At 47.9% G+C, this 19,917-nt stretch overlaps 1 protein-coding gene across 8 annotated transcripts in view; it reads left to right on the top strand.

Moving 5' to 3' along the window:
• Positions 1 to 19,917, top strand: part of SDK1 (sidekick cell adhesion molecule 1) — a 954,524-nt gene that overhangs the window by 740,050 nt on the left and 194,557 nt on the right. For all 8 annotated transcript variants that reach the window (XM_017894742.1, XM_017894733.1, XM_017894760.1 and 5 more), the window contains 3 exons: positions 5,839 to 5,937; positions 15,164 to 15,355; positions 17,599 to 17,720. In XM_017894742.1, the coding sequence (XP_017750231.1) occupies positions 5,839 to 5,937; positions 15,164 to 15,355; positions 17,599 to 17,720 (413 nt within the window). The remainder of the gene's footprint in view (positions 1 to 5,838; positions 5,938 to 15,163; positions 15,356 to 17,598; positions 17,721 to 19,917) is intronic.

Consider the following 19,917-nt stretch of genomic DNA (forward strand, 5'->3'; position numbering starts at 1 on the left):
AAATTAGTAGAAGGAAAGAAATAGTAAAGATCAGAGCAGAACTAAATGAAACAAAGACTTAAAAACAATACAAATGATTAAACAAAACTGGGTTTTAGGGAAGATAAACAAAATCAATAAACTGCTAGCTGGACTTAAGAAGAATAAAAGACAGATTACCTAAGTAAACAAAATCAGAAATGCAAAAGGAGACATTATAACTGATACCACAGAAATACAAAATATCATTTGAGACTCTTACAACTATACACTAACAAACTGGAAAACCTAGGAGAAATGGATAAATTCCTGAACACATACAACCTACCAAGATTGAATCAGAAAGAAACATAAAATCTGAACATACTAATAATGGGTAATGAGATTGAATCAGTAATGTCTCCCAACAAAGAAAAACTCAGGGCCAAATGGTTTCACTGACAAATTCTGCCAAACTTTCAAGGAAGAACTAATACCAATTCTCCTCAAACTATTCCAAAAAATTAAAGAAGAGGAAATTCTTTCTAACTCATTTTATGAGGCCAGTGTTACCCAGATATCAAAACCAGACAAGGACATAACAACAAAAAATCTACAGCCCATTATCCCTGATAAACATAGATGCAAAAGTCCTCGGCCGGGCGCGGTGGCTCAAGCCTGTAATCCCAGCACTTTGGGAGGCCGAGACAGGCGGATCATGAGGTCAGGAGATTGAGACCATCCTGGCTAACATGGTGAAACCCCGTCTCTACTAAAAAAATACAAAACTAGCCGGGCGAGGTGGCGGGCACCTGTAGTCCCAGCTACTCGGGAGGCTGAGGCAGGAGAATGGCATAAACCCGGGAGGTGGAGCTTGCAGTGAGCCGAGATCCAGCCACCGCCCTCCAGCCTGGGCGACAGAGCGAGACTCCGTCTCAAAGAAAAAAAAAAAAAAAAAGTCCTCAACAAAAATACTAGCAAACTGAATCTAACAGCGCATCAGAAAGATAATACACCATGCTCATGTGAGATTTATCCCAGGGATGCAAGGATGGTTCAACATACACATATCCATAAATGTGATACATCACTCCAACAGAATAAAGGACAAAAACCATGTGATCATCTCAACAGATGCATAAAAAGCATTTAATAAAATTCATCCCTTTGTAATAAAAACTCTCAACAAACTAGGCATAGAAGGAACATACCTCAATATGATAAAGTCAATATATGAAAAACCCACAGCTAACATCACACTGAATGGGGAAAAGCTGAAATCCTTTCCTCTGAAAACTGGAACAAGACAAAGATGCCCACTTTCATCACACCTATTTGTAGTACTGGAAGTCCTAGCCACAGCAGTCAGGCAAAAGAAAGGAATAAAAGGCATCTAAATTGGAAAAGAGGAAGTCAGATTGTTCTCTTTGCAGATGACATGATCTTGTATCTAGACCAACCTAGACTCCACCAAAAAACTCCTATATCTGATAAATAAATTCGGTAAGGTTGCAGGATACAAAAGCAACATACAAAAATCAGTAGCATTTCTATACACCAGTAATGAACTAGCTGAGAAAGAAATCAAGAAGTTGATTCCATTTACAATAGCTATAAAAGAAAAACATATCTAGGAATTAATTTAACCAAGGAGGTGAAAGATCTCTACAAAGAAAAATACAAAACATTGATGAAAGAAACTGAAGAAGACACAAATAAATGGAAAGACATCCCATGCTCATGAATCAGAAGAATTAACAGTATTAAAGTAACCACACTCCCCAAATGAATCTAATGACTCAGTGCAATCTCTATCAAAATACCAGTATCATTTTTTACAGAAATAGCAAAAGAAAAAAAAAACTAAAATTCTTGTGGAACCCAAAAAGAGCCCAAATAGCCAAAGCAATCCATAGCAAAAATAACAAAACTGGAGGCATCACACTACCTGTCTTTGAAATATATGACAAGTCTATAATAACCAAAACAGCATAGTATTGGCATTAACAACAGACACATAGACCAACAGAACAGAATAGACCCAGAAATATATCCACATATTTACAACCAACTGATTTTTGATGAAGATGCCAGGATACCCTCTTCAATAATTGGTGCTAGGAAAATTTTGGATATCCATATGCAGAAGATTGAAACTAGACTCTTAACTCTCACCATTTAAAAAAATTAAGATGGATTAAGACTTAAATGTAACACTTGAAACTATAAAACTACTAAAATAAAACACAGGGAAACACTTCAGGACATTAGTGTAGGCAAAGATTTTATGGCTAAGATCTCAAAAGCACGGGCAACAAAACCAAAAATAGACAAATGGGACTATATTGAACTAAAAAACTTCTGTACAGCAAAGGAAACAGTCAACAGAGTGAAGAGACAGCCTGTTGAATGGGAGAAAATATTTGCAAACTATTCATCTGGTAAGGGATTAATATCTAAAATATACAAAGAACTCAGCTCAACAGTTAAAAAAAATCCCATTTAAAAAGTGGGCAAGGGACATGAATAAACATTTATCAAAAGCAGACATACAAATGGTCAGCGTGTCTACGAAAAAATGCCCAGTATCACTAATCATCAAGGAAATGCTAATCAAAGCCACAATGAGATATCACTTTATCCCAGTCAGAATCGCTAGAATTAAAAAGACCCAAAAAAATGCTGGCAATCACGTGGAGAACAGGGAACTCTGATACATTGTTGGTGATGATGTAAATTAGTACAGCCACAATGGAAAACAGTATAATTTTTCAAAAAACTAAAAATAGAACTACCCTATGAGCCAGCAATCCCATTATTGGATATTTATCCATAGGAAAGGAGTCAGTGCATCAAAGGATACCCATACCCCAATCTTACTGCAGCACCATTCACAGTAGCCAAGATATGGAATCAGCCCAAGCATCCATCAGTGGACCAGTGGATAAAATGTGGTGTATATACACAGTGGAATACTATTCAGCCACAAGAAAGAATGAAATCCTGTCATTTGCAGCAACATGGAGGGAAGTGGAGGGTATTACATCAATGCCCTCAGAAAAACAAATATCACCAATTCTCACTCAAAAGTAGTAGCTTAAAAGGCCAATCTCATGGAGATAAGAGAGTAGAATGAAAGATACTAGAGGCTGGGAGGGGTGTGTCGGTGGAGCAGGGTGGTGGGGAAGAAACAGAGATTAGTCGATGGGTATAAACATTCAGTTAGATAGAAGAAGTGAGTTCCAATGCTGAATATCTCAGTAGGGTGACTACAGCTATGTGTACAATTATTATGTATCAATAAAAAAGAAAATAAAGAAAGCTTTGAACTCTTGGGTGCTGGAGAAACGGCCTCCGTTTCGCTCTGGCTGATGGTGCTGTTATTAGTTCCACACCCAGCAGGCCTTCTTTCCCAAAGCTCCAAGGAAATGAGAAGTTGTTGGGGGAGGGTGGCAGTAAAGAGGAAATAGAATCTAAATTTTAAGCTGAGACATCACCAGCTGGTTCCAGCAGAGCTAGAGGACAGCATCTTTGGGCAGGAATCCAGGAAGCAGAAACACTGAGAATATAAAAGGAGCAAAAAGCTTTCTTTCCTTCTCCATCGATTGAAAAAAAAGAACAAGTCAGTTCAAAAATCCGTCAGAATGTCTTTCTGGAGGCTCACAATTGTGGGAGGATGAGATGGTCTTGACAGCCATTCTATTTTACCGTCTTCCACACTGGAAAAGTGAAATTTGTCAGAGCGTTTGAGCTTATCTGTGAAAAGTCTTTTCAAAGTTTCACCCAGATGACTGTTTTTTTGGTTTTGTTTTGTTTTGTTTTGTTTTGAGGCTGTTACCATTTTAAAAAATTACAACTTGTGTTAGAAGGCTTTGTCCAAGTACCAACTGAGTTCTCGGTATGGAATTCACCCTAAAAATCTAATGTTTGTGCAAGTGTGGCTGGCAGTAGCCAGAACAGGGACTTTGCAGGGGTGAGGCTTCTCTGTAGGAATCCTGGATACTCTTTGAGGACAACTGACACCCTTGACTTCATGCTGTCCTATTTTAAGCTGAAAGACTTGCATTTTTTATTACTAAGAAGACCTGTGTGTGGCGCCATCCAGTAGGTTCACTAAGGAAGTTGTATGGTGCAGAGCTTTCAGCAGGAATCAGTGTTCCCTGCCTGGCATGGAGGGATACATGCAGAAACGGACAGAGTGCTCATCTCTTCTCCATTCTTCTTTTCCTCCCTTGTCCCCAGTTCTGCCTTCGAACTGCCCTTTCCTCCTGTCCTTTTCTCCTCCCTGGCTTTGTTGCTTATGTTTCTCCTGAATGGGCATCTGGAGGGGTAAGCATAGGGGCATTGTCCGAGAGGAGGTGGGGCTCTGAACGGCAGGTGGGGAAGCAGAGCCAACCTGGGCAGCTATTTGTGTTTGCTGCCGAGAGCAGTGGACAGAGGGGCACTTTCGTGTCTGGCTTAGGGAATGGGAGTGCACCATCTCTCTTCCCCTCATCCCTTCCCTCCATTTGATCATAAGACGCCAGCACCCGCAAAAGCATTTCCTTTCCACCTGCTCCTCATGCCCTGCACAGCAGCTATGGCTATAGAGGGACCATGGCAGGCTAGGGGCACATGGCAGGGCTTGGGAGTAATGGCATCTGGGAGAACATCACTGTCACGACATCCACCTATCTCCTCCAGATGGGCAGGCATCCTCTCCTCCCTCCCCATCACCACGCAGTGTGGGCTGGCCCTGATGGGACCGATGGGACCTGCTATGGGAGCAGTAAAAGGCTCTAAACCTAGGTGAGCTGGCGCGAGAGATGTGGGTCAGAACCGCCCATGCACCTGCTGTCCGGCCAGCAGCGACTTGCTCTGGGCCCTGCTGTCCCTGAGTCGCAGGCAGGGGTCCATCTGCACGTGGGGCAGAGTTCTGTGCCTGTGGCCACACGTCCTCAAGCAGTTTGCTTTGCTGAGCTGCACGTGCATCTTGGATTTTTAACTCATGTTTTAGACACTCGGGTCTTTTCTATGGGGTGGCATCCTCTGATCCTAGGAATGACTTTATGTTCTAATGAGAAGTTCATCATCATGACAGCGGCTGATGACCATGGAGCATTTTCATGGTGCCCTGGACATCCTCGTGTTTTTGTGTTTTATTACATTTTCTTCTCACAATGGTCTCGCCGAGTTTTTATTTTCCCCGTTTCACAGATGAACAGACTAAGGTGTTGAGAGTGTAATTGCATAGCCAGCAAAGCAGCTCAGCCAGGTCTGACACCCAGCTTGGCCTCCAGCCTTCAAGCGTAACTCTGTGGCTCTGCCTGCCCGTGTTAGCAAGGGGGCCGCAGGGCACAGAAGCTCCTGGGAAAGGAATTTGTTTTTGCTGGGACTTTATCAGGCCACTGCCTTGCCCCTCTGGAATCCTTCAGGACCCTGAGTGGGGTTTGGAGCCTGGAGTTCTGGACCAGTTCCTGGGCCCAGGGTCTTGTTCTCGCTTGCACAAGGTTCCAGATGGCCGCCACACAAGCCAGACACAGGGCTGCATGCACCATGGAGGAACTCAGGGGAGGCAGTTGCTCTTGAGGACCCAGCCAGCCTGGTTGTTCTAATCAGATGAGATCAAGGAGAAAGAGAATGATTTGTGTATAAATCTCCTGCCGCCAGTAGCTTCAGTGCCCTGTGTGGCTGGGATGAAGCTGGAGAAAATAATGTATGCGATGATAGCCAGGATGCCTTGAACGCCCTCCTTCCTTCTGCATTCCACTGAAGTCTCCTGCAGGGTTTTGCAGCCCCAGCTCACCACTTTCCTTCCATAGTTAGAACCTTCCCCACACATCTGATCAAAAGAAAATTTGGGCTATTGTGTCAACAGATGACTTTGCTTTTAATTGGTAGAACCAGGAGCTGTGGGACATCTGAGTTTCACGGAGATTCTGGACACGTCTCTCAAGGTCAGCTGGCAGGAGCCCCTGGAGAAAAATGGCATCATTACAGGTAAGTAGCCCTGTCTTCCAAGAAAGAAAAAGATAAGTTTGTCCTCCAAAAAGAAGTGGATATGACTTCAAACCAAACTGCTGACAGCATGGACCCGTGCCCATGGCCTTCTCGAGAGGAACTGAAATGTCTTCCTGGCCGTATGGCAGAGTCCCGGCACTGGGCACTGCTCCAGTGAGAGCCAGCCTGGTCTGGGGGCCTTTCACTGTGTGGGCAGCAGCTGTAGTTTGAGATCTATTCTCACGTCCAGAGTCTCTGACCAATGAGTCAGTCGTGTTATGACATATTTGTTCACATGGTGTGTGTCTTACTTAATTCTCATAGCAGGGTGATAAGGTCAATATCGATATGACCATTTTACAGATGAGGAAACTGAGGCCCCGAGAGGGTGGGTGACCTTTCCTTCATTCAGCAGATGGCACTGAATGCTCCTGCGTGCAGCCAGCCTTCTCAGGCACAGCCAGGCGGCGTGACTATGAGGCTCACATGCCCTGTGTCTCAGCCCTCGTCCCACAGCTGTGAGCCACGAGGCCAGGATGAGATCTGGATCTTCTGACTCCAGATCCCATGTTCTGTCCCTTCCCCACCCTGCCCTCTAGTGAGAGCCCTGAGGAGACTGTGAGGGAGGTACTTCGGAGGAGGTTCTGAGCTGTGGGAGGGGCGGGGGCTGAGCCTTAGAGGCGCCTGAGCAGTGAAATCTCCTCTCCTGGTTTGAGGGGTCTCTGTGGGAGACAGCTCACCTTCTTAGGGTTTTTAATGATTGTATGTATGTATGTATGTATGTATGTATGTATTGAGGCAGAGTCTCGCTCTGTCACCCAGGCTGGAGTGCAGTGGCACAATTTCCGCTCACTGCAACCTCCACCTCCCGAGTTCAAGCAGTTTTCCTGCCTCAGCCTCCCAGGTAGCTTGGATTACAGGTGTGCACCATCATACCCGGCTAATTTTTGTATTTTTAGTAGAAATAGGGTTTTGCCATGTCGGCCAAGCTGGTCTCGAACTCCTGACCTCAAGTGATCCACCCGCCTCGGCCTCCCAAAGTGCTGGGATTACAGGCATGAAAAACCTTTTAGGTTAAAGCTTAATTTAAATCTTAGTTCAAAAAAAATTCTTGGTTTGACAAAAACAGCATAGGCTCTAGCCTCAAATGAGGTTGGGCAGGGCCCCCCATTCCACTATTTTAGTCAACATAAGAGCCTCAGCAGACCTCTGGGATCCTCAGTTCTGACTGGAGCTGTCAGGAGGATGAATTGAGAGAAGTTGTATCAGTGGCTGCCCACTGCCTGGCCCAGAGCAGCTCAACCTCCAACAGGCATCTTTTTTTCTTTTCTTTTTTTCTTTTTTTCTAAACATTACTGAAGATTTCTAGCAAGCCCCTTAATCTTCTTCTTGGTCAGTCATATATGGGACTTCTTCTACGTGAGCCCTCTCTGAGGACTCTGCCTGTGGCATCTCACGTCCCGGCAGGGACTCCTGCGTGGGTATTTTGCAGCCGCGCCCCGGGGTTGAGTGAGTTGCCCATCCTGACGCTAGCGGCCAGTTCGGAGCTGAGCTGCATCTCCACTCCATGGTGGCAGCGTTCCCAGCTGGCCACGGGAGCTGTGGAATTCGAGTGCCTGACTGTTCTGTGAAGCGAGCTCATGTTCTCTGGGTGTGTCCTAGAAGCCTGTGCTGGGACTGTGCTGCCCAGAGACCAAGAGCCTCAGGTGGTCTGTCCCTGCTGCCGGGCCGCAGCGTTGGGGGCTGTTTCTTCTCTGCTCTGGCGTCCGGGATGACAATGGCAGTGATGACCCTGGCCACTTCCCCTGTGCTTGGCACATTAACCTTGCAGGATCCCATTTTGCTTTCTCAGCAGCCACACAAGGGGTGTCTTATAACCCAGGTCTGGCGATGACAAGGCTGAGGTTTAGGATGGTGACATCCCACGATCACAGCCCGCGGGTGTGTGCACATTCTCTCCTCTGCAGCGTTGATGTGCCGGGGGTGAGGTTTGAACCGTGCTCCGAACCCCACCGCAGAGGACGTTTATCTTCCCCATCCACAGTCCTCTTAGCGTCTCCGTAGTTTCTCAAAGCACCCCGAGGGCACAGAAATGCCTAACGGTTCTGTTTATTAAGTAGTTAGATCCAAACAACTAAAGTGTTTATATGCTAACAATTAGAATTGCCATTTAAAAAATACTACACAGTAGTTGAAAGAAATAAAACTTGCATTTCTTTTTTCAGTGACCACAGTTAGTTCCTAATGAGATGTCTGCACCCGCCTGGCACTGCCCAGCCTCTCAGACCTTGGGACCAGATGGCCCCTCGTCACCCTCATTTCCCGATTCATGTTGGTTTCCCAGCCGTACTCGTTTCCTTATGGCAACATCCACCAAAAATTCTGCTTTGCAAAGACAGGATGTATCCAAGGGCACGTGGCATGCTCTGGTCTTGAAATGGAGCTCCCCTCCAGCTGGAGGCTCACGTGTGTCCTGCTGGCATTGAGTGTCCTGTGTCTCCCTGCAGTGCTCCTAGGAGGTCACTGCAGCATCCCAGGGGCCCTGGGGCACAGTGGGAGACTGTGTTCCTACAGTGACCTGTTTTTACACAGAAATCCTGCTACGTAGCAAACCCAGTGCCAACCCCACCACTTCTAATCCGTAGACTCTCCTGTAATCATCTGTGCCAACCAGATCCCCTGATAGAACGGTGTGCCCAGAGCCCATACACAAGGTCACCTTGGAGCCAGTGCCACCTCTCATCTTAACTTTTTGTTGTTGTTGAGATAGAGTCTCGCTCTGCAGCCCAGGTTGGAGTACAGCGGCACTATCTCGGCTCACTACAACCTCTGCCTCCTGGGTTCAAGCAATCATCCTGCCTTCACCTCCCGAGTAGTTGGAACTACAGGCTGTGTGTGCCACTGCGCCTGGCTAATTTTTTGTGTTTTTAGTAGAGATGGGGTTTCACCATATTAACCAGGATGGTCTCGATCTCCTGACCTCGTAATCCACCCATTTTGGCCTCCCAAAGTGTGGTGTGCCTCCTATAAGCATATAGCTGGACTTTGTGGGATTTTTTATTCTTACTTTTTGCTTATTTATTTTTTGAAATGCAGTCTCTCTCTGTTGCCCAGGCTGGAGTGCAGTGGTGTGATCTTGGCTCACTGCAACATCCGCCTCGCGGTTCAAATGATTCTCCTGCCTTAGCCTCCCAAGTAGCTGGGATTACAGGCATGCACCAGCACACCTGGCTAATTTTTGTGTTTTTAGTAGAGACAGGGTTTCACCATGTTGGCCAGGCTGCTCTCGAACTCCTGACCTCAGGTGATCCACCTCCCTCAGCCTCTCAAAGTGCTGGGATTACAGACGTGAGCCACCATGCCCGGCCTCACCTTAACTTTTAAAAAAAGTAAATTTATGAATCTGGCTCTGCCTTCTAGAAGCTTACCTTTTGAAATGCCCACTTCAAACAGTGTGAAAACTCCAGGAATGTGGGAAAGTCACTACTAGAATTGGACACAATCTGTTGTACATTCTGAAGTCGTCTAAGAATCGCAAGTGCTGAGTATGTACAATTAAAACAGCCTCCTGTTGCCTGGAGTCGAAGGAATTAAGCAAAGGCCGGGGGAACTGAGCAGGGGAGGCCACTATAGACTGCAGGAACCTAGTTTAGTTTAATCTTGCTTTAAATCATTCAAAGGAAGGAAAAACAAACCAGCGGGAGGAAGGATTTTTAAAAGCTGAGCAGAGGCTACCATTTCCAGTTCAGATCCCTCAGGGACCAATTCAGTGGCTGGAATTAGAGCTGTGTTTACCACTGACCCCAGAAACGGGGCTGTCCGGGTAGGAAAGAAAGAATGCCCCTCTGCCCAGTTGCCTTTCAGGTCCGCAGTCGGCCATGTTTTGGAAGTCTGGCAGAGACTCCATGGTAGACAGTGTCCACACCAAAGGAATTCCTTTTACAGATACACACGTTAGCCCCCGCCCTGCCCTTTGTGAACACAGCACACTCTCCATTCCTGTTCTAAACCCAAAAGAAAAAAATCCATGGGCATAATAATTTGCGTTGAGCCAGCATTTCACGGCTAAGCGGTGGTTGCCAATACTTCCAATTTACGATCGTCTGTTTCACCAGCTAATGGGGCTTCGTGAACTCATTTTCGTATTTTATTTAAACAAATACCTGTAGTTACAAGCAGTGGTTTATGGTTTATGGTGGAGCTTGACTTCGAAGCTCGAGCTTTCCCAGGTTGGGTAGAGCCAGAGGCCTGAGTTTGGAGGTGCCTGTGCCATGAGGGGCAGCGTAGTTGCAGTGGGAGTGCCAGGCAGACTCTCTGTAGGTTCCTCTCGGCGGCCGTGTTGTCCCCTTCTCTCTGTGTGTGGCCTGTGCATTTTCCATTCCTGCTCACACCATAATGTGCACCTTGTGTCACAAGAAGCTTCAGTGGACGCATGCAGCTCTTTGGAGAAGGTCCTAGAGGAGGTGAGATCGGAGGTTATCACCTCACCAGCCCAGCATCACCCTGTACCCGCAGTGATGCCCGCATCAGGGGAGCTCCCCCCCGCACCCACCAAATAGACATAGTTTCCCAGTGGAACGTGCTGGCAGCACCATTACATTCTACTCTGTGCTAAAGGCAGAGTGTTTCATTGAGGACAGCAAAAGAAAAACTGCGTTCGTGGGCAAACCTGGCTGCCACAAGCCAGTTTCCAGAAGCATTGGTGTGGCACCACCATGTTCTCGAAGGCTTCCTGCAAAGACTGCACCTGCTATTAAAGGCGGCTGCAGGAGCCCAGGATGACTGACGGCTTGGGCCTGGGCCCGGCACTGCTCTACGGGCCAGAGATGCTGTTGGAAACAGTGGTTTATTAGCCCTGGTCTGTGGTGAGCACCCCCAGCCTCCGTTTTAATTCGAGGCCTGGAATGAGAGGGAAGCATGGAGCAGGGGGCGGCTGCGCCTGCCCGAGTAAATTGCCCATTGCGCGCTTATTGTAAATTTCAGCGTCCTCCACTCTCCCTCCGTAAACTCTGATTTATGAGGGCCAGGATGCAGACAGACAGTTTGTGATTGGATGCACTGCTCTCTTCTGGAGAATTTACTTCAGATCAACAGAAAATTATTTCTGAAGCTCCTCTGGCCATTAGTCTCAGTTAGGCAGCCATTGGGAGCAGGTAGGATGCCAAGCGGGAGGTACCCCCGCTCCTGGCTCCAGGCGCCCCTCTCCTCTCTCCTCTGGGAACTAGAAGCAGAGGATGCATCCCCTGGCCAGCACTGCCCGAGTCCTCCAAGCACCTCCCCCAAAAGCTGTTGTTCGTAAATTAGAGGACGTCTTTCCCACCTCACGCCCACCGCTGTGAGGTGTGTCTGTGTCTGTGCTCACGGACATCACGCATCTCGGGCCTGCACCGTCTCCGCTGGCGTTACTCTGCAGATCAGCCTCTCTAGCTGTCCGTTTGGTTTTTGTTTGTATCCATAACCATTTGAGCACACTGTATTTTCGATGTTGATCCTAATAAATCCCAGCAACACTGCCCTTCCTGAAGATGCTGGAATTGCCCTGTTTCAGCTCTAGGTCGACAAGACGAACATGATGCTGTGTTTTAGCTGATGAAGAACAGCTTTTAAACAAATAAAAATTTCTGGCAGGCAAGGTTGTAACATTAAACAAAGGCTCCTCTTCCCATAGGTTCAGAGTAGACCCCGAGGATCAAATTATTTCGCGATTGACCAGGCGTGACCCACCAAGGTCAGGGATGTCTTTCGGTTCCCTGGCACACGTCAGGAGGAGGTGCTAGAGGAGGAAGCTCTTGAGAGGCAGGGTCTCATCCACTGTGAGAAACAGACTCACCCATCCAAAGCCAAAGAATGGACTCAGAGACCCAGAGAACAGCGAAAGTGGGACTTTTAATGATGGTCTTGCAAGATTGAGTGTCTGATGGGCAGGCACACCCAGCACGGTCACAAGAAGCCACTTACCCCTAGTGTGCAGGTCCCTCCCCTGATTCCTCACAGGCTGAGTACTGTGGGGGTCACAGTCTTCCCGGGCGTCACCCATTGGTTGTTGGGCAGGGGCTGTAAGTGTTTTCTTTAGGGTGGTCTTGTTGCATTTTGTTGCAGCCCACAATGCACTGCAATCCTAGTCAGCTCAGGGGCTCTTCAGGTATTTGACTTATGACGTAAGTAGCTGGGCAAGCTGATAAGAATAGACAAAATGAGCTATCCTGCAGGATAGTAAACGTTCATCTTAGACTAAACTTCTTTGTTCGGGTGGGGACAACTAAGGGGTGGGGGGAGGCTGACAAGCAGGTGTTGGCGATTGAAGCAGGGGCTTGGTATATCCTGTTTCTTCTGTAGTTTGCTGACCTAAGCTGATTCAAGACACTGTATCTTGGAAATGGACCATGTATCCATTATTTCCTTCATCCACTGAGGACTGTCTGGGGTTCCAGCAAGTCCACGAAGCTTTCTGTGGCTTGGTTTCTTCCTCTGTGAAATAGGATAACAACGGTCCCAATTTCAAAGGTGTGTTGTGAGGGTTACATGAATGAATGGGGCAGGCTAGATGTCTTAGACATCAGGGTGGGCAGATGAGGGAAATGCTAAGATGTAAAGCGAGGGCAGGGCCTGGGCTGGGCGTGGTGGCTGACGGCTGTAATCCCAGCATTTGGGGAGGCCGCAGTGGGAAGATCGCTTGATGCCAGGAGTTTGAGACAGCCTGGGCAACGTAGTGAGACCCTCATCTCTACAAAAAATTTTTAAAACTGGCCAGGTGTGGTGGCACGTGCCTGTAGTACCAGCTACTTGAGAGACTGAGGTGGGAGGATTGCTTGAGTCGAGTGGCTCAAGGCTGCAGTGAGCCGTGATCAACCCACTGCACTCTAGGCTAGGCAACAGAGCAAGACTCTCTCTCTCTCTAGATATATATATATATATTTATGTATATAAAAATAATTTTTTAGTGGAATTATTGGTGAAATGCATTCATAATTTGACAAGAGAAGGTTGAATTGAACTGAGCACAGCAGGCTGGCAGCTGTCATCATTTTTCAGTTCATGCACCTGGTGCTGAGCTTGCCAGAGCATCCGATAGGCCCCGTCCTTGTGAAGCTCACCCTGGTAGGGAGAGATAATATATATTTTATTATTTATTTATTTATTTATTTTAAATAAAGTTAGGAAGGAAATGGGAGAAGGCAACGGTGAGTGGTTGGCCTGGGTAGTCAGCCTTCTCCCCTCTCCCTGGGAGGAGGAAAAGGAGACCAAGACCTGAGAAGCAGCCAGATGCCTTTGATGAAGCCACCACAGAGGGTGGTTTAGTGACCCTCCGGGGCCCAGGCAGAGATCCGAAAGGCAGAGACGCCAGGCCGCCGCACCACTCGGTGACAGCTCCCGGGATGGCAGGCGCTCAGAGTGCTCTGGAGGCACCCAGCAGCCAGGCTGTCCCTCTGGTGGCCCTTGTTCCTTGGAGCTCCCACTGTGTCAGCCCGCATGGGGGTCCCCGCTGCCCGTGCACAGAAGCTGCCGGGCTTTACGGGGCCTGTGGGACAGCCAGAGGGAGCAGGTTCCGACGTTAAAGTTTTTTCAAAATAGTAAAGTCTCAAGATGCCGTCCTCTAAATTCTTTACCTGCAAGTGCAACTCCTAGCTTTATTTATTGCTTTCACCAGAACGAGAAGGAAGTTTCAGCTGCATCCAAGTGCTTCTCTATCCCTGAGGTTATTGACTAAAAATAGGGAAGAGCAAGCGTTTTCAGCTGTTTTCTTTTGCATGTGGACCTATGAGCTCTTTCTACCACCGTCTCCCTCTTTAAAAGACACTTATAAGTGTTCTCTGATCCCATAAACTCCCCTCCACGGGGGTTGATCGATTCAGGAACCAGTTGGGTCTTTTTCTCCTTTTTTTTTTTTTTTTTTTAAGACAAAGTCTCGCTCTGTCACCCAGGCTGGAGTGCAGTGGCACAATCTCGGCTCACCGCAACCTCCACCTCCAGGGTTCAAGCGATTCTCGTGCCTCAGCCTCCTGAGTAGCTGGGATTACAAGTGCCCGCCACCATGCACGTCTAATTTTTGTATTTTAGTAGAGACGAGGTTTCACATGTTGGCCAGGCTGGTCTCCAACTCCTGACCTCAGGTGATCCACCCACCTTGGCTTCCCAAAGTGCTGGGATTACAGGCGTGAGCCACCACACCCCACGGGTCTTTTTTCTCTAAGCCCCAAGTCACAGTGGAATCCCAGGTGGAATAAATTTTCATCGTGAGGCCCCACTGGACTGAAGAGAGTATAGGGGGAAATCAAATTTATTAGAAAACAGCATATTTGAAAAGGGGAGAGACAGAGCTAGAAGCAAAACTCACACACTCAGGCGAAAAGAAACTTTTCCACGCAAAATGCTTTGCAAAACGGAAGAGTGATCTATCAGTCATTTCGTAAAGGAAAAAGTAGAAGTGTTTCCATGAACTTGTTGCAACACAAGAGCAAGCATTAATTTAAGGTTCTGTATAATAGAAATACCAGCTTCCAAAAATGAAATGATTGGCTGGGTACCGTGGCTGTAATCCCAACACTGAGGGAGGCCGAGGCGGGAGGATCTCTTGAGCCTAGGAGTTCCAGACCAGCCTGGGCAACAGGGGGAAATCCCATCTCTACAAAAAGTACAAAAGATTAGCCAGGCATGGTGGTGCATGCCTGTGGTCCCAGCTACTCAGGAGGCTGAGGCGGGAGGATGGATTGAACCCAGGAGGTTGAGGCTGCAGTGAGCTATGATTACACCATTGCACTTCAGCCTGGGCAGCAGACTCAAAAATCAATAAATAGATAGACACATACATACATAAAATTTTTTTAGTGGAATTATTGGTGAAATGCATTCATAATTTGACAAGAGAAGGTTGAATTGAGCACAGCAGGCTGGCAGCTGTCGTCATTTTTCAGTTCATGCACCTGGTGCTGAGCTTACCAGAGCTTCCAATAGGCCCCGTCCTTGTGAAGCTCACCCTGGTAGGGAGGGACGGTCCCCTGTGGTGGGACCGTCACTCCCATAAGCAGGTTTGTGAGGTGGCAGTGGGCGCACAGAGGAAGGAGCCTTGACCTGTGTCGCATGTCAGTAGCACAGTGGCTCTGAGGCGCCTTCAGTACATCCAGCCAAGCTCTCCATAGCTCCAAGCCTGCAAAGATGGTGCTATGGAATCCAGGTGAGCCCTTGGCCTTCAGGAGACCAATGCTGATCTGGTCCTGTTGCTTTCTAGGCTACCAGATCTCTTGGGAGGTGTACGGCAGGAACGACTCTCGTCTCACGCACACCCTGAACAGCACGACGCATGAGTACAAGATCCAAGGCCTCTCATCTCTCACCACCTACACCATCGATGTGGCTGCTGTGACTGCTGTGGGCGCTGGCCTGGTGACTTCTTCCACCATTTCCTCTGGAGTGCCCCCAGGTCAGTAAAATCGTGTGCAGTCCTCCTGCTGTTGCCTTTCTCTTGGAGATTCCTGACGCTAGAATTTGATTGACACTTTTATGTGGAGGCCACTAAGTGCCTTGAAAAGGAGGAGTGACCTCCTGCCAAGATGCTGGAGGGTAAATGGGTGTTGAGCCCACTTCAGCCTCATTCTCCAGAGCATTCCACCGCGGCCTCACATCCCTTCTGTCTTCTCCTCCTGCTTTGGCCTCAGCCAGTTCCCAGAACACACGTTGAAAGTGTTTAAAGCCAGTTCCCAATGCGTATCTAAAATATCATGAATACTTTCAAAACAGTAGCGATGATTCTATTAGTCCATTTTCATGCTGCTGATAAAGACGTACCTGAGACTCAACCATTTACAAAAGAAAGAGGTTTAATGGATTGACAGTTCCACATGGTTGGGGAGGCCTCACAATCATGGCAGAAAGCAAGGGGGAGCAAGCCATGTATTACATGGATGGCAGCAGGCAAAGAAAGAGCCCGTACAGGGAAACTCCCATTTTTAAAACCCACAGATCTTGTGAGACTTACTCAGTATCACGAGAACAGCACAGGAAAGCCCTGTCCCCATGATTCGATTACCTCCCACCGGGTTCCTCTCGTGACACGTGGGAATTGTGGGAGTTACATTTCAAGATGATATTTGAGCGGGGACACAGTCAAACCATATCAGCGATGAGGACGTGTGGTTTAATTGGTTAAAAAGGGGTATATACAGTGACCAAGGTTAACACTGGAAGCACATCTGTGTGTGAGTTGCCAGGGTTTTCCTGAGATGTCTTGGACATTGTTCATCCAGGGCAGGGAAATGGGTTAGCTGACCTCCGGAAGGCTGTGCTTCCAGAAACACTGTGATCCACGCTACGTCTGGAGCCACAGAGTGGAGTGTTAGAGGGGAAACTGAGGCCTGGCTGCTTTGGCCAAACCCCTAATAACCAAGGTGCAGGGAGGCGCTGGAGTTGCCATTCCTTCATTGCCAAGGCTGAATGCTTGTAGCTGGAGAGGGGTCCTAAAGCCTTGCCCACTCATCCTGGGTAGTGGCTGGAGGCAAATCAGATGGCAAGGACTGCTTTGGGGACGCCGTGTTCTGTTTACTGTGCTTGAAGTTTATCACCATTAATGGTTGAAGAGCCATTTAAAAATCTAGAGAGCTGAGAAATAGAAAGGAAAGAGCCCACTTGTCCTTCGATTTAAACATTTTCTATTTCAAATTCATTAAAAACTAGATGTGGAAAAGACCCTTGAGATCCTACAGACCCTGCCCCCGCCAATATGGAATCGATCACCAAAATACTTTCATTGTCCCTGGGCAAGACCTGGTTTCAAACACCCCAAGCAACAGCAAATGAGGAAAGCATTCCTCAGAGACAGTGCGGTCTGAAAGCTGCACTAGTCTTGCATTTTTCTTTTCTTCCCCCCCGCCCCCATTTTAGCCCCTTATCTTTCTCTAGAGTATTTTGCATGGCACAGTAATCTAAAAGCTCTCACTTTGAACTCATAGTGCTACAGTTCCAAGTGGGAGATGCTCTTTAGGGAGCGACATCTGAAGGGTCTCTCATGTAGGAGTAGGCTTGAGCCACGGGCACCCTCAACGGGAGGCTCATTCAGATCCCACCTTCCACCTTATCCAGTTACCCAAGCAACTGAACACAGGCAGAGTGAGGAGAGTTCTGCACTTGCACGAGAATGTGGTAGTCTTGGAAACCAGACCCAAGAAGCCTAAGGCTCAAGACCTGATCCTGAGCAGGTGCCACGCTACCTGGGAACAACCCTGGGCTTGTGCACTCTTCCCTCCACCCCTCTGAGGCCACGGTAATTATGAAAGGAAGTATGGCCATTCGTTCTTTGTGTGGTTTCAGGAGCCAAGAAGGATTACATTCATTCATCCTTTCCTCATTCAGCCAGCATCTGTTAATTACCTACAAAGTACAGAGATGTGTAAGGCATGACACATCCCTTCAGAGTTTCCCATCAAGGAGGCCGTGTTCGCGGTATGTCTCCTGAAGTCCACCGGGTCAGCCTATTAAAGCAAAAACCATGCACTGATCATGCCTCTGGGGAAGCTGTGCTGCTTCTCACCTTCATGCTTTTGAGAACAAATCCTTTTTTGGTGTCGAATGGTGTCAAAACTGTTTACTTTTGAAGCTGACATGTTTGATACCCTTCCTAAGCTGTGACGGACTGTAAATCTCTCCCTTTCCTCCCTGGTTCCTCTCTAGACCTTCCTGGTGCCCCATCCAACCTGGTCATTTCCAACATCAGCCCTCGCTCCGCCACCCTTCAGTTCCGGCCAGGCTATGATGGGAAAACCTCCATCTCCAGGTGGATTGTCGAGGGGCAGGTACGTGTGTCATTAGACCGGGAGCCGGCATTTCCCAAGAGCAGTGTTGGGGCCTGTGAGTGAGTGGCTCCCCTGCAGATGATGGCATGGGGGTGCGGGGGAGATGGGCATGCTTGGAGTGGGAGAACCAGGGGCTGGAGATAGCCCAGATAGCAGGGCAGAATGTCGGAAGACAAAGAACAAGATGTCAGGCTGGGGTCCTACCAGGTGCTAAGACAAGAATACCAAGGGTTAAAATGAAAATTGTGATTCAAAAGAGGTACCCAAAATTGGATCGCGTTGTTGATTGAGATTTTAAAAATTCTGTATCACAATTAGCTACTAAATATACTAATAGGATTAATTGCTTGGTACCGCTTGTGTGTCATTAGCTATGCATTCATTCAACAATATTTTTAGAGACGATTGTTCTATCTGCAGGCACTATTCCGGGCACGGGGGCTATTGCAGTAGACAAAGCTGGCTGAGTTTCTGCTGTCGAGGAGAAAAGTGCCGTCTGGGGAAGAAAGACCTCCAGCTGCGGGAAAGCTGTTATATTTGAGGGACAGCAAGGAGGGCGGGTGCTGGAGGGAGCAGAGCAAGCCCTGGGCTGGCAGGGAGTGAGTCTAGGGAGAGCGAGGGGTGGGTTCCACAGGACCTGAGAGAGTGGACTCCCCCAAGAGACTTCTGGTCTGACTCCCGCTGTGCAAGTGCTGCAGCACGCAGAGGTCCGGGACAGCGCCGGGCTTGACTAGGATTACGCTGGCGCTGGTGAAACCATGCAGTCTGCCAGTTCCATGTTCCAATAAAAGCAGGAGGAAAAAGATAAAGGGCCAAATTATGAGGAGTAGTAAAGTTTCAAAATAGTTATTATCTGTAGTAAAATCCTTGTGGTTTTCATGACTGTACTTGTACCACATTGCAAGACGATCCACTCTGGGAAATTGGCCATAAATTAGTGAACAAATCCTATCTACCTCTTCAAAAGTTTCATTAAGCAAACATTTCCGAAAATCTAAGGAGGATCCTGAAGGCGCAAACCATCTGGATGGGACTGACCCACAAATGGGGCTGGAACAATTATTTACTTAGGAAAAATAGCAGCAGAGCCCTACCTCACATCAAATTAAGAAAATCAGTCCTCAGCCAATGAAGACTCCATTGATGAAAGCAACTTTAAAATGCTTAAGATTAAATATAGGACGAGAATCACCATGTCTCATGAAAACCAAGTCTAGTAATTAAAATCCATCAGCGGGCCAGGCGCGGTGGCTCACACCTGTAATCCCAGCACTTTGGGAGGCCGAGGCGGGCGGATCACGAGGTCAGGAGATCGAGACCATCCTGGCTAACACGGTGAAACCCCGTCTCTACTAAAATACAAAAAATTAGCCGGGCATGGTGGCGGGCGCCTGTAGTCCCAGCTACTGGGAGGCTGAGGCAGGAGAATGGCATGAACCCAGGAGGCGGAGCTTGCAGTGAGCCGAGCTTGCGCCACCACACTCCAGCCTGGGCGACAAAGCGAGAATCCATCTCAAAAAGCAAAATAAAAAAATAAAAAAATAAAATAAAATCCATCAGCAGAAGGCAATACTTTTAGGCCCACAGAAGCACCCGCTGTGGTCTTCAGTGTCTGACAATGCCACGTAGCTGAGGCCAGGAAGCAGCGCTCATTGCGAGCTTTAGAATGTGGTGTTATGCTAGGACTGGGCGGGCCACAGTGACAGAAATGCCAGCGTCTTCAGGGCTCAACATACGGGAGCTCATTTGTGCATCCAGGCAGGCCTGGGAGTGGACGACGCTCCTTTTGCCCATGTTCCGTTGCCCAGAACTTGGTCGCGTGGCCCGCTGTCGCCGCAGGAGAGTCTGGGAGTGTGATGTTTCGGCTCACCTGGGAGGGAAAGACGTGGAGTGATGTGGGGACCCTCGACACAGTTTCTCGGCCACAGCATCCTGGCTTTATGTCATACGGCCTGTTTGTTTGTTTATTTATTTTTGAGACAGAGTCTTGCTCTGTCACCAGGCTGGAGTGCAGTGGCGCCATCTCGGCTCACTGCAACCTCTGACTCCCAGGTTCAGGCAGTTACCCTGCCTCAGCCTCCCGAGTAGCTGGGACTACAGGTGCCCGCCACCATGCCTGGCTAAGTTTTTGTATTTTAGTAGAGACGGGGTTTCACCATGTTAGCCAGGATGGTCTCAATCTCCTGACCTCATGAGC

The sequence above is a fragment of the Rhinopithecus bieti genome, unplaced genomic scaffold (genome assembly GCF_001698545.2).
Source record: "Rhinopithecus bieti isolate Rb0 unplaced genomic scaffold, ASM169854v2 scaffold_1017, whole genome shotgun sequence".
Taxonomy (NCBI): Eukaryota; Metazoa; Chordata; class Mammalia; order Primates; family Cercopithecidae; genus Rhinopithecus; species Rhinopithecus bieti.